The sequence below is a fragment of the Gilbertella persicaria genome, assembly GCF_025201335.1.
Source record: "Gilbertella persicaria strain CBS 190.32 chromosome Unknown B0P05scaffold_56, whole genome shotgun sequence".
Lineage (NCBI taxonomy): Eukaryota > Fungi > Mucoromycota > Mucoromycetes > Mucorales > Choanephoraceae > Gilbertella > Gilbertella persicaria.
The window spans coordinates 120,466-137,607 of NW_026252017.1; the positions used below are offsets into that span (position 1 = coordinate 120,466).

The window sequence follows — 17,142 nt, forward strand, 5'->3', positions numbered from 1 at the left end:
ATTGCACACACACACACACATAAAAGAACGCGCCCTAAAACGCGTAAAGTGACTTTAAAAAATGCAGAGAGCAAAAGGTGAATTTGCTTGTATTTCTTGACGGCATGCTTCTTGACTGGAAGCGTTTTGAAGATACGATAGAGTTTGATAAAGACAAACACGACAAACATGAATATCTAGTCAAAATTATTCAAAGTTCTGGCTTTCTCAATACATTCTTGACACAATTACTCGAGGTAGATTCCTTTTCAAGATTTCAAGAGATTAACTTTCTTACCATTAGGAACTAAAGAGTCATGAGACAGCAACACAATGCGTAGAGAGATATCCAAATGTCGGCATTATTTTAACTCGAGCTTCTGTAATGTGTTAGCTTTATATTAGCTTTCCTTTACTAAGTATAAACTTGATAGACACATCCATTCATAGCTTATCATATCACAAACGCTGAACTGTTAATATCTTGTCTAATTGAATACAGTAAACTGAATTTGGCCTTCCTGAACGAGGGTCTAGATTTGAATGCTTCAAAGAACAAGTATGAAAAATGCTGTCAATACTGGATCTAACGATTTGCTTAGATCCATCAAATGGTGTATTATCCGACTACGGCGCCTTGTTAGTGCAGCTCATACAACGGAAGACGATAGTCGCCTATTTCGGAGAATTGAAGAGCTACTTGAGGCAAAGAAAAATAATCTAGATGTAAGGAGAACAAGTTAAAGTAACTACAGCATTCATTCTTTGCTCGTCCCAATAGAGTCAGTTGCTTAGTAGATTAGCGGACAAGTGTATTGCATTGTTATATGAAGAGAAGGCAACAATTATTTTGGAAAAATTGCTTTCATGCATCTTGAACAAAACCGAAAAAAAAGACCCTCTCCATTTTGATCCATCAGAATCTATACTGTCAAATGAATTTATAACAAGCTTGTCTCATCTAATGGTTGATAGGAGTCCAAATAATCAGTTTTTGCAATGGCCTGATGATCTGAAAATAAGGTATAGAGATATAATATCATTCCACATCTGAATATCTTTAGGCTTTTGTTAAATTACAAAGAGCTTTTAACAATTCAAGTTCTCGAGTTTGCCATTGTTTTTATAGAACAGCAGAATAACTATGAAAATTTAGATATTCTTTGCACCAAATTACAGCAAAATGGGCTTTTGAAACTCATAAGATCTTCTGTGGATCTTACTATAGCTTTTGTAGATACATTTTCAGCCTATGTTGTTCGATTTTCGAATTGGAAACTTGTTCGAATATCTCAATGCATTCATCGCATATTACGATACCCATTTTTGAACCTCAAAAGTATAACCATGCCATCAGAAAGACATCAACATTTGATCAATTACATTTACAATGGATCGATAGAAAGTATACTAGATAGAAGAAACGTTGCATGGTGTTTTGCTCTATCGCCAACCCATTTTCTCTGGCATTGTGTATATACACTCATTCAATGGTGTCAACAGAAAGAACCATGGTGTTTAGAGGTAGAAAAAAAGACAACTAAAGAAAATAAGATACTAAATAGAATGGCTAGATGGAAAGCATTCTTGTGCATGTCAATTGGGTTATTTACCCTAGCCTAGATTCTCGTGAGTCGCAATCTCTGTATGATTTGAAGAGCTGGATACAATCAAGCCAAGGTGAGATAATCCAATAAGGTCAAACTAATGTTAACCCGTTTACCCATTTTATGGTTCAGGAAATGATGGTATACTTATTTACCTTCCTAAAATGTGGCATTCTATCTTGAACAGTAATTTACTTATTCTCGCCTGTTTTGTAACATCGATCTTTTTCTCAACAAGCAGTTTGCATGTGGAGCAGCAATTATCATTGGTACTACAATCATATATATATATATTTATTTATTTATTGTAACACATCTAAAAAAATTCAAAATGAATCTTGGTTAGGTTGAACATATTCTGACAAGTTCGGATCAAAGTAAACACGAGATACCAAAAACGTAAGTAAGAAAGAAGAAAAAACCAAATTCTGTTCTTAAGGGCAACATGATATAGTGAACATGCAGCTGTGCTCTATAACATCTTGGATTGTTTATATGACATTCAATCCCATAGAGATATGTATCCCTCAAGTTCGTATGTCGATGCAGAGAAGCTAGCCGATTTGATTCGAGACAAGTTACTTTTAAGGTAATAAAGTATTCGTAATCAAAAGAACGCCATTAAGGTTTAGAGAAAGGTAAAAATGACCTTCTGCGGCGATTGAGGATCAAGTGATTGTGCACAAATTGTTCTTAATTCATGCCCGGGACAGTTTCCTTTTTTCTAAAAGGTATAGCATAATAAGAACAAAAGATTTCGGTTTTGTGTAATTCTCTATGAAACACAAGAACTAGTGCTACCGTACGCGCTTAGTGCAATATCGGCATATTATAAATAATTTGGCGCTCTTTGTTTGATCGACTAGCACTAAACAGACGTAACCTTCTTCTGCTCGTCTGAGATTGATTCTAAAGTTATTAACTAAAATTTTGATCCAATGACATGTTTAGAAACTAATTATACTGGCAAATAACAAACTTAAGCATTGAGAGTCTAAAAAAATCACGATTTGTTTGCTAACCTCCTTTTATACACTTTATTAAAGAAGGAGTTGTTAAATACAAGGTGACTAAGAAAAAAAATGAGCTGATAAAATTATAAGTGAGGCTGTTGTTCAGCACATGAAAAATCATTTAGAATCTGCTTGGGATACCACAGAGGCGGGTCACAAAGTTTTTTGGAAGACTTATGCTGCCAACCTTTCATCACAATCTCGCTTGAATGCATAGGCTTACCAGAAGTAGAAATTTACTGCATAAAGAGTCCGTAAAATGAATTCAGTTTTAGCCGCAAAACGACCTCAAAATTGCCTCAGATTTACTTCTTTTGAGTTCCCCCTATTAAATTACGCATTCTAGAGTATTTTTATGCAAAAACATGACGAATTTTGAAAATGTCATGTTTTTGTAAAAAAGTGCTTACCATACCTCGACAATTTTTTCGGTTTTCACAAAATTACAATTTGTGAGCGATAGAGCCATTGGAAGTACAGTATATTCTAGTACGAAAGGCTTGTCTGAGGTTGTAAAATATGCTGAAAGTGTTGGATTTGCAAAAGCCTTATAAAAAATGGACGCTAGGATTCAAAAACTGAAATAGTTGGTTTTCAAAAATTTTACAATATCCGGACCGTAACAATACCGTTTTCTCTACACCATTCGATGAGCCTTGTCAATATCTACAACTCTTGTTATCACAACTTTTTAATAGCTTTTTGTTTTTGCACACTCTTAGACAATTTTGTGTTCGAAAAATTCAAAGATTTCATTTAAATCGTCAAATCCGAATCAAAGAAAAAGGTCGGTGTTTGAATCTAGCACCTTAGAGTGAATTGCTTGGTTTGTTATACACTGGCCCGAAATAAAAATTAGCCCAGTCTTTTTGTCATTCGAGCTCAACAACAAAGGTATCATAATCCAAGAGTTCTATAATATGCCGAGATGATACCTAAACGCGCTCAGTTTCTTGTGGGTAATTTGCTGAGATGTTTATTTCAAGATAATGTAAGTAAAAAAAATCAGTACTTGGTGATATAGCTTTTGGCATCAATCATAGCTTGATATTGGTTGGTCATATTATCGATTAAGCATGTAGTAGTATGAATGTAATGATTTGAAGCAATTATGCAGTTGACAAGATAGTGATATTCAACTAGCTCCTCATATCCGTATAAGTATTTTACATAACTAGCTAATATCTCCCTTCTATTCTCTACTCTTTCTTATAATTTAATGTAAGTAACAATATATATGTATATAGTACTTATGTATCTCATGCTCTGCTTAATTTTTAGAATTTGATTTTTGCTGAGAGGTTATGATGGTAACGCTATTATTAGCTACTTTTTTTTGCTTATCTCAACACAGAACTCTTTCTTCTCATTAATATGACTTTCTAGACTAGAAAAATAGCTTACAGAACGATTAGAATACAGTCCTTTCTATGCTTTTGTAAAAAACAGCAGTAATTAATAGCAATGAATAATTGCCATTAAGCACACTTTCACTGTAATTCAAGCCATTTCAAATGAGCATTGAGAGTATTTATGTAGCAAAAAGAATGTTCTTTACCTTCTAAGAAATAGAGCTATTAAAGTATGTGAGCCGCGGCTTTAATCAGATCAAATAACAGAGAATTATTTATGAGATAACATCAATATATTACTTGCAAATTGAATGTTTTTTTTACATAGGATATACTGGTTGATTTGACAGTTATGTCTTTCATGCCTCAATTCCAAGTAAATTGGCTTATTCAAGCAAAAGCAATGTTAATTATCCAATCAGTGCTAATGCTGCTTTTCAACACAAACATCAGCATGTAATTTTTCTGTTTATTTTTTCTTTGGTCTCAAGATGGAACAACCTACATATCGAGATTTCCTCATTCACCTTGAACAAGCCAACTTTCAAGCAGCTATAGACCTCGCTGATGAGCTTGAACTCGACAAAGATCTTGCCTACAAAGCTCACTGGACAAAACAGAAACAAACACGCGGTTTACAACTCCAAGTCAAAGATATTGAACTCCTCGCACTTGTTCAAGACCACGCTTGGGTTATTGGCGAGTGTCTTGAGGTCTGTGCTAACCAGCCTCAAGTACAGAAAAACATCTTGAAACTAGGTCAGACACGTGTCAATAAACTCACAGAGCCAATTCTTGCTACACTAAAGCAAGATACAGCTTTATCACCAGCGGATAAAACTTGGCTTCGAAGCCGACTTTATTTCTTGCAATATTTAGATCGTTTCGAAACATTTTCAAAGATTTGGGCAAGTCAGGAACAACAACAACAACAGCAGCAGGATTTTGCTATAGCTTATGTTGAATTTAGAGACAGTAACTTGATAGCCAAAGCCATTGAATACGCTAGATCAGAAAACCATGTTGCTCTAGATGCTATTTTTATGCATCATGGCTCTGAAGTGCTCTTACAGCGTTTGTTTATTTTATCTCAAATTCCAGAAACGACAGACCCAAGCAGATTTGATTTGCCTCATGTCACATATGATCATGAAGATCGTTGGCTTGAAGAACCATGGCGAAAGGATCAAGATCCAGTAGAACAAGAGTGGGTCAAACAAATGATCAGCTTAGAGGTACAAGAACAACAAGACTATTTAAGCAAATTGCAAAATGTCATTCCAAGCATAGAGTATCCTACTTCATCCAAAGTCATTGTCGATTGGTATATGGAGCGTGCTCATGCTGCTGATCGTATTGGTTTAAGTAGCCATGCATTAGAAATCATTCGATATGCTCAAGTCATGGGCGTCACAGGCATTGAATCGCAAGTAGCAGAATATGAATGGCTTTGTAAATACGTCTATGGGTCATTACGTGAAGACAGTTTTGTGAACCTAGAGGAGTTCAACAAACTATCTAGTTATCAAGTATTAGAAGGCTTGTTAAGCAACACAAATGCAGCAACAATCATAGATGATATGCTTCGACTAGCATTGCCTTGGATTGAAGTATCGAAGGATAGACAAGATCACGAATATGTACTCTGTCGATGGCTACTCAGTTCCAAAGTAGTAGATCAGCATTTAGATTGGTGTTGTGCTGTACTTGAGATGTCCAAACCAACAGTACCCTTAGAAGATAGAATTATCAAGGATGATCTTGGCCTTTCTCGACTTGTGCTTGCCATTGTGTATTCTGGTGATGGACCTATGGACTGTTTAGTCCGATTGTTTGAATGCCTACCTATATTCAATGACATTTCAGAAAGACTGGATGAGCCCACAGACATAAGTACCTTGGTGGATTCTTCCTCTGCTCTTGATTTGTTCTTTAAACTCCAGTCTGTTGGTCCATTTGGCTTGACTCAAATGATGGACACACTTCAAAATCACTTAGGGTCTGCAGAAGTGCTGGCTAGATATCATGCAAGCGTGCCTCTTGCTTGGTTCTTGCGTGATCAATCAGTCGATGCTCAAAGACAATTGTGTATTCGCATGTCTTCAAGAGCTGCAGGTGGTGTCGAAACAGGTGCCATCTTATTTGATCGTGACGATGACTGGAGAGAACTTTTAGATGATATGCTTCGACTAAATGACAATGGTCAAGGCATTTTTGGTAAATTAGATCCTGCTGAAATTCTCGAGATCTTTTTCAGCTCTTTGTTACGATGTGGTCGTAAGTTATGTGTTGGGTTTGATTCATACCTAATGGCTTGATAGGGTTCAAATTGGCCAAAGAATTACTTTTGGGTTCTAAGAAACTGATGGATATTACCAAAGCAGAACAATTAGTGATTGATGCTGAACGAGAATTCTTTGACAATGCAACAGTAGGCAATATGAATTCTGGTAGCTTAAAACAAGCTTGGGATTGTTTGTTGATTTTACCACCTACAACGGAAATCAAAAAAGAAATGGATCTTGTGGAAGCCACGCATGCTCTTATTACTGACTACAAGGTGCAAGATCGGCCTGGGATGACACTCATGCCAATTCAGATCAGACAATCCAAAGATCGACTTGAACTGATATCCAAGCTGATTCATACCAAGCGAGACATGTATCGTCGTCATGAGCAAGTGTTGACACTTGCGTCTAAACTCGGTTATGGTGAAGACTTGTTGGCTAAAGTAAAAGCTCTCACATTAATGGCAAGTGCTGCACTTGTAGAGGAAGACTATCTTGAGTCTTACAAGCTATGTCAAATTGCTGTAGATGCTGCTCAAAACGCAAAGACTGGAAAACCAAAGAATTACCATGATCAAGTGAATCAGAATGCATGGCAGATCTGCCTCAATTTGGGCAAAATAGAAGCCTTTGACGATGTAAATAGAAGGTTGGATGTGCTCTCGATGGCCATGACATTAAGCCCACCTGAGAACATCCGTGATGTTTTAGCTGTATGGCGTAAACTGGATCAAGACAAGCCAGATCAAATTAGTCTGGCACAGCTAAGTGCTGATAATTCCAATTCAAAACATGATGAAGCCAAAGGATGGCAAGGTTTATTACAGAATGCAACAAAGCAATGGAGCTTGGGTGATCTATTAACTAGTGGTGAACATGAACCAAATGGTAGTAAACGAAAACGAGATATTCTTCGTAATGCAGTGGGTGGATGGTTATTTCAATAAAAATTAGTCTGGTATACATTGTTTATACAAAAAGAGGGTATTTTTAGTTTAGAATCCTGCTAAATGTCGAAGTGTATCAGAAAGTGTTGGAATAGAAGCGACAATAACGCCAATAGTACCAAAGATAGCAAAAGCTAAAGAAGCCATACCGCTTGCTCTTGAGTTCTTACTGATAAGATAGGCAGTACCTACACCATGAGAACTAGAACCCATAGTGATACCGATAGTCATGTAATCATCTGTATTGAATGAGCTATCTATCAAAAATAATGCTGCTTACCATCACTCACACGCGCCAATCTGAATAGGAAAGGACCTAGAAGAGGACCGCAAATGCCAGTGAAGATAATAATACAAGTGACAATACTTGTATTAGCATCTAGCACTTTGGCTATCACAATACCAATGGCAGTTGTAACAGACCTTGAAGACCAAACAAGACTATTATCTGGACTACATCCAATAGCATGAGCAAACAAAGGTGTGACAAACATGACTAAGAAAGCTATAGGTGCAATGGACATAAAAATAACAGCCCACTATACACATTAGCATATGCATGTCTCTTCAGTGTATTTACCTCTCGAAGCGAACTGGGCCTACTTTTATAGACATTGAAGGCGAGAGAAATGATGGAGACGTCCATAGCAGTCGATAATATATCACCACCTCCAGGCCAACCAACATTTGTCTTTTCAACAAGTGAGACAAATGTGATGCCTGCCTTGTACAAATACACACCATGTCTTATATCAAAACCTTTGGTCCGCTCAAAATAAGCAATACCAGCCATAACGCAAGCAGAAGTCAATATAATTGGGTGAATAACCATCCGAACTTTGCTAGGCAATCGACAAGAAAGAGAAAATAATAGAATGGTCATAAAGAAATACAAAAAGAGGCGAAAGAAGGGCATTGCTGGGCTATCGTAAGGAAGAGGTAAAAAGATGAAGGCACAGATACAAAAGAGGATGAAAAACGTCAAATCATCAAAGCAAGACTGTTCCATACACCAAATGGCAAAGTGATGTAATGGCCCGTATCTTTGTTCACCTGAGTCTTCAAAAATACTGTTGGCGTTGCTTGCGTTGTGTACAATGCCTTGCAAAGGCTCGCCAGTCAAAGTTCGAGAACAGGAAGCTCTGTCTATATCATCTGAATGACGAGCTGCAGAAGGAATAGCAATGATGGATTGTTGTTGATGTATCATACTGGTCTCAATGGCTACTTCTTCTTCGGCTAAACTTTGATTATGATGTATTTTCGTCTTTTCATTTGACGCAAACAAGAGTGTTTTTTGCAATGGAAAGAACAAAATTAAACGAAAAAATCGTACTAGAAAAGTGCATAAAAAGAAAGCGACAAGATAACCAACAACTATTTCAAAAAAAAAAAAAGATTAACTACATGTCTAAATCAAAAAAAAATCAACGTACTAAAGACACATATCATTCTTCCCAGTTCAGGCCCGCTCACTGGAGGATTGCTTACAATACCAACAAAGGCAGGCACAAACATGATATTCATACTTCGCAAAGCAAATGATGAATATGGATCTAGAAATTGCACGAATCTATCCGTCAGTCGAGGCGAGACTGTATTTGCACACATGAGTAAAAAAAACAGAACAATCATGCCAGCCACATTAGATGGAAACTTTTGCATATGCGGCATTTGTTGAAGAACAGCGTAGACTGCCCAATTGTACATGAGTCCGATACCAAAATATAACACATTGGCAGTCCAGCGAATCATGTCTTGCTTTATACTAGGTAAGGTTTTGACGTAATACACCTGTTCTCGTAGCATTTTTTGTGCTGTATCTTTCAGCTGATTCGATTTCTCGTTCAGTTGGTTAATGTAATGCTTTTGCATGCTGACCTAATGAAAAGAAAGAAGAAGCACTAATCTCGAAAGAAAGATTTTTTTAAACTGACATTCGTATCCCGGAGTCCAAATTAGGAAGTCAGCAGAGAATTCGCTGATACGGCATCCTCCTTGTTCTTTTTTTATCAAAAAACATCTATATAATTATAACAGACTATGTCTGCTGTTGTATTAAATTAATAGAAGACCTTGTAACTCCAATGAAATATCGACAATCAATACAAACAATCAATACAAACAATTCACTGCCTGTGCTTATTTTTTTTCAATTGACAGGTGAAACGGCTAAATGTTACTGCAAGGTTGAGTCACAACAGTTTATCGATCAGCCAATTGAAAATCTTTCAACATAAGAGATAGAGTACATCTATCCCTTTTATTTTGTGTTTCTTCTTTCATGTATAGACCATTTATCATTCAATGCATAAGTTTTTTTCTCGAATAATGATTTATATGCTACTTGAGGAATAACATTCTTCTTCAATTATCAGGTGATAACTGGAATGAGATGCACAGGCAAGAAAGGCATGATAGATTGGAATGAGTTGAACTGTTAGCACAATAGTTTGAACTAGAATTGTTTTGTTATTTATACAAACCAAAGAGAATGATTTATTTTATAGGAAGGAGAAGAGGGGGAAGTTAATGTATAAATATAATTTGGTTGTAAAGTAATAATTAATGGAATAATGAATCTAGAAAAGAGCAAAAATAGTACCAACAATAGCAACCATAGATAGAATTTGAGGCAAAGTTTTTCCTAAGGTGGCATCTGATGTATTGTTGATAGCTTCTTCTTGGACAGAAGCTTCTTTAATCTTATCTATCGAAGCAGCATGAATTCTATCGTCTTGCTTGATTTCCTTGTTGGTACTAGAGGATGCTGCAGGCTTATCAGCAGCAGCAGATTGACTAGCCACACTTTGTTCCACCTTCTTGGGCTCAGGCTTTTTGTTGAGTTCGTCCACCACATTTTGTTCTTCAACTGGAACACTGTTAGCAGTAAAACCAAGGTCTTGAGCAACAGCTTGTTCTTTAGTAGCAACCCATTGTAAAAGACCCCAATCAGCACCACCGGAATGCTCACCAGAAGCAGTAACACGCTCATATAAGTTTTGGGTTGTTTGTTCAGCAGTCCAACCAAAGATTCTCCCAGGTGATCTTTGTACAATAGAACGATCCCAAACAAGATCAGGATACATGAATCTGTGGCGAGCAGTAACATAGGGGAGAAGAACAGCTGTACTAAAGAGTGTAGTGGTAGCTTCCTTCAAATAGCTTTCAAAAGTGGCTTGCATAGTAGGGTTTGTGAGGAACTTATTGATCAAGTAACCTTGAGGGAATCGTTGGGGATATTCCTTGTAAGACACATTGACAAACTCTCTACCATAACCAATATTGACACCAAAAGTACCGTCAAAGTCTTGAGCAAGATAATACAATTTGTTGTTGTTTAGATCGACATAAGCACCATCATTGGTCTGTTCCATCCAGTAACCATCCCAATCAGCTGTAAGGAATTCGATCACCATGAAACGAAGGAATTGATCGTAGTCAAAGTATTCTCCAATAGCTTTCACTTGTTCGTCATTGGTGAAATCAACATCTGCAAATGCTTCAGCAAAGGGACTAATGGCATCTTGATGAAGAGGGGACTCGACATTAGGAATGAAATTATCGTAGCCAGATTGAGGATTGAAGTCAGCACCAGAGGCACCATCAAGAAGACCACCCATTTGCTTAGGAGGATTACCATTATAGAACATGGCATTAATGTAAGAGTACATGATCACATCATCAAGCAAGTTGAATGTACCCATAGCCTCTCCATTGATAAAGAAACGTACCAAATTAGCCATGTTGGCATAAGTACCCATTTGACGAGCAAGATCAGCATAAAGCTTTTCACGAAGTTGAGTAGGATCTTCTTCTTGATGTCTGATCTTGAACCAGTTACGGTCAGCATAGAATTCACCTTCAGGAAGTGTCCAGACCCAGGACTGTTTAGCGTCGTTGTTTTTTTTACCAGGTTTGTGCAGGCCAAGTGTACAGTTCTAATGTGTATGAGATCAATAAACATACACTATATTTTTTAGAAACTTACTTCAATGGTAGTAACATCTTTAGGACTGATAAAGGTAATCTTGACTTTATAAGTAGACTTGGGAATGTTTTCAATCAAATCGTTCATTTCTTCCTCAACACCATTGATGAAGATAGTAGGAATGTAATTGCTGTCCCAGATAGGATGACTTGTTGATCCTTTATCCCAAGCACCTTCAGTAAGAATGGTAGGTAATTCTGGAATGTCTGTAGCATAAGTTACTTCACGCTCAAAGAATTCGTTGAGAGTAGAATTTCCATTATCAAAAGTACGATTAAATTCTTCAGTTTTTCCGTCCACCACATACTACAAAAGATGTTATTTTTATTTTACCATACAAATCATCGATTTACCTGATAAGTTCCACCTTCTTCAATATCAGCTTCACCAATAAAGTAAGGAACATCAGGATCTTGAGCAGACAAAGCAGTCAATTGACCTGAAATGCTAACATGAACATCCTTAGCAGCATCAGGTGCAATTAGCTTAAATGTAGCAGCATTGACTGCAGTCAGGACTGCAACGGCAATAAAAGTAAGAGATTTCATTTTATTTTTCCGTGGAATTGGAGAAAAGAAAAGAAAAAAAGCAAAAGGAATTGAAATCTGTCTATCTTTTTATATACTTGTCCTTTGCATTACGTAAAAGAAAAAAATAGATTGTAAAGACTCTAGAAGTCTCTATTTATCAGGAATTTAAAGACTTCTTTATTATTTCGGAGACACATTACATAAAAAGGAGATGCTATATTCTCGGAATTTTCTTTCTACAATTACAATCCGAAAATAGGCGAAGTTGTTTTACTCTATGCAGTATAACAATTCAATGTATTGACCAACAATGTGAGTTAATCCACCAATAAAAATAAAACGGAAGCCGCGGTTACACTTTGTTATTTTTATAAACAAAGGCCGCACTTTTGAAATTCTCGTTTAGTTTCTTTTGAACAATTCAGCATAGTTTATCAAACAAATAGAGCGTAAAGATGAGTAAATCAATTGTATTTTTAAAGCGCTCTATCGGAAATTAAACTAACAGCTGTATGACACCACGCGATCGCAAATACCAGCCGAGGTATACGGGTCCATTTGTGTTACCATTCAGTGTCAAAATGCTTCATCGTGGAGTGAAATATCCGCTCAGTGCTACACGATTATGTATCAAAAATCACTAGACAATGAATGATTGTCATTCTCATTGCCTTCTTTATTAAACATTGATGAATTCATAAGCGAACCTTCAATCCATGACACAATGTGCGTATCATTGTCATAGCTTTCAGAGGATTCTTCGCTAATCTGACTATTGACTGGATACAGACGATGACTTTCTTCCTCTTCTTCTTCTTCTTCTTCTTCTTCCTCCTCTGCTTGGTGTATTTTGTCTCTATTCAATATGCCTGAACCAATGTCTAACAGTATGTCTTCGTCTAATGAAGGTGGTTCTAGGCTGATGTTCAAATCTGATAGGCGTCTTACATCTCCTCCTGGTGGAAGCCTGTTTGAAAGATGATCTTGTTCAAACTATGTAACAAAGTATAAGCTATCATCACCACAAAAAGCTATTTTTTTTTTCACCTTGAGTATTTCGCTTTCCATTCTCTCTTTCATGTCATGGAATCCATATAAGCACTCGTGAATGAACTCTGCAAGATCTTGATACACCAGTCAGTTATCACACACACACACACACACACACACACACACACACACACACACACACACACACACACATACATCATGCTATACTTACTAAGAGGATCTGTATCTGAGATATCACCTTCTCTGTCTGTAGTAAACTGGGACGCTTCATAACCTTCTTCTTCTTCTTTTTCTTCTTCTTCTTCTTCTTCTTCTTCTTCTTCTTCTTCTTCAGCAATGCCTTGCCATCCATCACCCAAGTCTATCTTTTCATGAGGATGTTGTTGTTGCTGTTTTTGCTCTAAAAGTGCTTCAATACCACTTTCAATGCCTATGATTCTATCCAGTGCTTCTTCTACATCATCATCAATAGTATCAATAAACCCTGTCACTGGTCCTGGAGTAATACGGACATCGTAATAGACATAGATCTGATCCTCAAAATCTACATAGAACAAACACGGCACATTAACATAGTTTTCAACAGAATAAAGACCAGCAGTAAATGCACAAACGCGTCCTTCAAATGCAAACTTGACCAATTGATACTTGATCTTTTCTTCTTCTTTTTTGCTCCAGTCAATCAGATAAGTCACTCCATTCCAGGCACAGGCAACAAACAAATCACAACCTGGCTCATCTTCTAACTCACTGCCGTTTTCACTCCATGCTTCACTTTCATAGTCACTATCTTCTTCTTCCTCTTCTTCTGAGGTATGCTCTTCTACGTGCTTGCTGTTGCGTCTAGAACCTGTAAATGAAGATGACCTAGAATTGAGGGATCCTTTGTGTGGTGTTGTAGAAAAGCGTAAATGAGAAGTACTGCTCATAGGTGTTTGTATTCCACTAGGCTTAGTATAATTAACTTGCTGTGGTAATGAAGAAACGTCCAAAGTCGCCAAACTAAACAGTTTATGGGTGACATACAAGTCTTTTTGAGAGATAGTCTCTGTCTTGAGATCATAAATAGAGAATTTGCCTAGAAGGCCATTCAGTATCTATCATCAACACAGCAAGGTACTCACCATCCATACTAAGCATTCCGACTTCGCTACTGGAATACGTATCTCCTAACAAGTGTCTTTTGCCCATCACAATCTCTGTAGCTACTGCACCACTCTCTACTGCTTCCTCGTCGTTATGGTGTGCAACATGCGCAGGCCAGTTTCTGACTACATAATTCGATCTCTTAAAGTTCAATTCTCTACCATCATCATTTATAGAAGGATCCTCTATGATTTCCTGGCCTTCTTGCTTTGACACAATGTATTCGTCTTGGATGGAAGAAGGTGGAGGAGAGATCTGTTGGGCTAATGTGCGGCTCTTTTGTGGTGTAAAGTCCCTATTGTACCGTTTGCCGTCCTTATCGATCATAGTAAACGTATTACCTGGTTGTGCTACTAGCAGCAAGGGCTCATTGAGATGATGAGGATGTGTAGTGGCGCACAAACTACTGATTTGACCATCAAATATCCACATGTTTTTATCCAGTAAACTGTCTTCCTTGGTCTTCTTTGTCTGCAGATTGACTGAAGATGCAGAAGGAGACAAAGAAGATGGTGTCTTGACTCCTTTGTATATGTGTCCTGTCGTGGTACCTGAAGGCAGCAGTTGAAATGCATGCAATATGCGATCTGTTCTGGCTAAAATCAACTCGTTCAGTCCATCATTGTCTATGTCTGCAATCAGTATTTTGTTCACATTGACTGGTACTTTGAGTGTCAAGTTTGGCTTTCCAAGATCATGGATAGGTGAGCTTGATTTAGCGTCTTGTTGAGACCGAGGATCTTCTGTGTGCATAGACACATTGCCGGTTGTCATCATCCGCCGAAACGCTTGTACACTGGCTGTGTCGGATGAACGTCGTCCTCCTCGCAAATAATCATCTACAGAGATATGCTGGTCTGTATTGACCTTCTGTTTTGTTGGTATATCAAAGATATGAGCATGTCCTTCTGCATTGATTACTACAACAGAATTCTAACACTCTTTAGTCTACAGCAAACGCCGTGTTGTCTACCTTGCCGTTGTTTCTCACATTGCCTATAGCTATGCATGTGATCTACAGACAACATTTTTTAGCCCATAGCTCAACTCAGTAAAACTCACTTACAGTGCCTAGTCCTCGACAGACATAGGAAGGAAAGCCGTCTTCACACTGTCCTTTGAACATGGCTAGATCGCCATTGAGATTGCCAATCACAAACTCGTTTTCCTATAGACGTGTTGGTCTTTGTCTTTATCAGACTATGCATTTACATTATCATCATCAATGTCGCCCACAACAAGAGCATGAGGATTCATATTGCCTGAAAACGACCATTTGAGTCTCTTGACAAGAGAGATGGTTCTCATTATATGTACAGAAAAAAAAAAGAAACGTTTATTCAACAATGTGACTCAATTACCAGTGCAAGAAATGAGTGGGACATTCATAGCCACTAGGGTTCTTTTCCAAGTATTTCTGTACACTGTCAGTTATCTTATTGATACTGTCCTATGTCTTACCTGGTGGTAGTCCTCGGCATCGTAAAAGATACCAGCAGGCACTAGCTCAGTAACAATCTTCTTACCCTTGAAATGCTTTTCTTGAACCTCAACTGTCACTTGTTCAGCCACTGTCTTTTGTTCAGGCGAATGATAGAAAATGGCTGATCTGTATTGAGTGCCTTTATCAGGGCCTTGAGCATTGATTTGTGTGGGATCTATAATGCACAATAAGCTTATTATTTTTTTTTCTTGTTGACACAATCAGGACATTACCATGCATTCTGTAAAAGAATTCGACAAGAGAAGCATATGAGACCTTATTAGGATCGAAATCAATCTGGACTGCTTCTGCATGGTTGGTTTTCCCCGAGCAGACTTGGCGATAGCTAGGATTCTCTAAATCGCCACCTATGTAGCCTACTTTACATTTGATATCGAGTTGTTTGAAATGCTTATTGTAGATGTGTTCAACACCCCTTAATTATGTTAATCACTGCGCATCATTAGAATAATATAGTTACCAGAAACAGCCAGCTGCAAAAGTTGCTTTTTCAGTAGTCATGGTAGAAAAAGACCGAGAATTTAAATGGTGAGTTACAAGAAGAGTACGAGAGAGAAAAGAAGACATTCTGATAAAAAAAAAAGAGATTGTTTTTTGCTTAGTCAAGAGAATAAATCGCGTTATTGGGGTCTCACAATCGAAGATGATCGGATGTTCAATTAGAGGTTAGAATTATGCAAACGAAACTATGCACTTCATTTCTTTTCACAATAGTATACATTTATTGAAAAAAGTTTCGTAGTGGAAAAGATAAAACATTAAATTCTAGAAATTAAGCAGATCATGAGATACATAAGTAATGCTTACATTAGGTTATAAGAAAGAGCAGAGAATAGAAGGGAGATAAAAGAAAAGTAAATTAATAATATATATTAACCAGTCTATGTAGAGTAATTACTCGGATACAAGGAGATAGTTGAATGTCGCTATCTTGTCAATTATGTAATTGCTTCCAATCATTGCATTTACTACTACATACGTAATCGACGATATGATCGACCAATACCAAGTTGTGATTGATGCCAAAGGCGGTCATACTCATTATTGATTTTTTTCCATCAAATAAGCATCATAACTATGATCTTCTTCTGGTCTCAAGAGCTGAAGTCAAGTGTTGATCGAGTAATGCACTTCACAACAATAGGCGTAGAGAATCTAGAATTTAATTTCTCAGGAGTATATATGTCTTAGCATAATTAGAGGAATATATCGATGCCTCAATATATTCTATTCAAAATACAAGCACTTTTCTTCTTACTTGCTAAGAGACCCCTTTTTTGTGGACAAATCAACACCATTTTTGATGGAGACCAAAGTTCATTTTGAAAGTTGATCATTGATCCTCTTCATTAGCCGAACCGAACTAGAGGTTTCGGACCGCAATGATTCGGAGTTGGTAAGTAAATCGCATAACATTTAAAATTTAAAAAGATATTACTAATTAACATTAAGAAGATGAATTACATGTTTTTCTACGAAGATAGACAAAACAATGTCTTCAATGAGAGAGGAGGAATATTGTTTTAGAAGTTTAACCACCGAAAAAACAGTACCTCGAAAAGCAATCATCAGAACCAGCTATTGAAGTTAAAGCAGTAAAACCTAAAAAAAAATAAAGATAGCGCTAGATTATCTACCTACAACAGCTATAGCGAGAAGCAGTCTACCAACAGTAGAGAAACTGCAAAAATTGCACATGAAATGGGAATCAATGAAAGGACAGCTCAAAGATGGTGGAAAAAGTACACAGAAACAAACGAGCTCCCTGTAAGCC

The 17,142-nt window shown here is 37.2% G+C and overlaps 6 protein-coding genes across 6 annotated transcripts; 2 read left to right on the top strand and 4 right to left on the bottom strand.

Moving 5' to 3' along the window:
- Positions 1-4: 4 nt before the first annotated feature.
- B0P05DRAFT_560109 (uncharacterized protein) lies at positions 5-2,195 on the top strand. Its single transcript, XM_051580344.1, has 9 exons — positions 5-236; positions 284-361; positions 414-538; positions 582-705; positions 761-1,002; positions 1,044-1,503; positions 1,554-1,659; positions 1,719-1,855; positions 1,933-2,195. Exons 1-9 carry the CDS (start codon positions 105-107, stop codon positions 1,987-1,989), a joined length of 1,461 nt encoding a protein of 486 aa, XP_051430578.1. The 5' UTR covers positions 5-104; the 3' UTR covers positions 1,990-2,195.
- Positions 2,196-4,442: 2,247 nt separating this feature from the next.
- B0P05DRAFT_478983 (secretory pathway protein Sec39-domain-containing protein) lies at positions 4,443-7,186 on the top strand (the record flags this gene model as incomplete). The annotated part of the gene is made up of 2 exons (XM_051575043.1): positions 4,443-6,228; positions 6,273-7,186. 2 exons carry the CDS (start codon positions 4,443-4,445, stop codon positions 7,184-7,186), a joined length of 2,700 nt encoding a protein of 899 aa, XP_051430579.1.
- Positions 7,187-7,234: 48 nt separating this feature from the next.
- Positions 7,235-8,851, bottom strand: B0P05DRAFT_478970 (LrgB-like family-domain-containing protein; the record flags this gene model as incomplete). The annotated part of the gene is made up of 4 exons (XM_051575042.1): positions 7,235-7,425; positions 7,467-7,725; positions 7,767-8,563; positions 8,623-8,851. The coding sequence occupies 4 exons, from the start codon at positions 8,849-8,851 to the stop codon at positions 7,235-7,237; spliced, it is 1,476 nt and encodes a 491-aa protein (XP_051430580.1).
- A 917-nt stretch (positions 8,852-9,768) lies between these two features.
- On the bottom strand, positions 9,769-11,725 carry B0P05DRAFT_478967 (coth protein-domain-containing protein; the record flags this gene model as incomplete). Its single annotated transcript, XM_051575041.1, has 3 exons — positions 9,769-11,127; positions 11,178-11,483; positions 11,531-11,725. 3 exons carry the CDS (start codon positions 11,723-11,725, stop codon positions 9,769-9,771), a joined length of 1,860 nt encoding a protein of 619 aa, XP_051430581.1.
- A 610-nt stretch (positions 11,726-12,335) lies between these two features.
- Positions 12,336-15,241, bottom strand: B0P05DRAFT_560118 (uncharacterized protein). The gene is made up of 6 exons (XM_051580345.1): positions 15,077-15,241; positions 14,931-15,032; positions 14,838-14,879; positions 13,843-14,797; positions 12,930-13,796; positions 12,336-12,831 (listed from the first exon to the last, which is right to left on the bottom strand). The coding sequence occupies exons 1-6, from the start codon at positions 15,170-15,172 to the stop codon at positions 12,701-12,703; spliced, it is 2,193 nt and encodes a 730-aa protein (XP_051430582.1). The 5' UTR covers positions 15,173-15,241; the 3' UTR covers positions 12,336-12,700.
- On the bottom strand, positions 15,182-16,090 carry B0P05DRAFT_560121 (uncharacterized protein). The gene is made up of 4 exons (XM_051580346.1): positions 15,829-16,090; positions 15,581-15,783; positions 15,326-15,522; positions 15,182-15,281 (listed from the first exon to the last, which is right to left on the bottom strand). The coding sequence occupies exons 1-4, from the start codon at positions 15,933-15,935 to the stop codon at positions 15,222-15,224; spliced, it is 567 nt and encodes a 188-aa protein (XP_051430583.1). The 5' UTR covers positions 15,936-16,090; the 3' UTR covers positions 15,182-15,221.
- Positions 16,091-17,142: the final 1,052 nt, after the last annotated feature.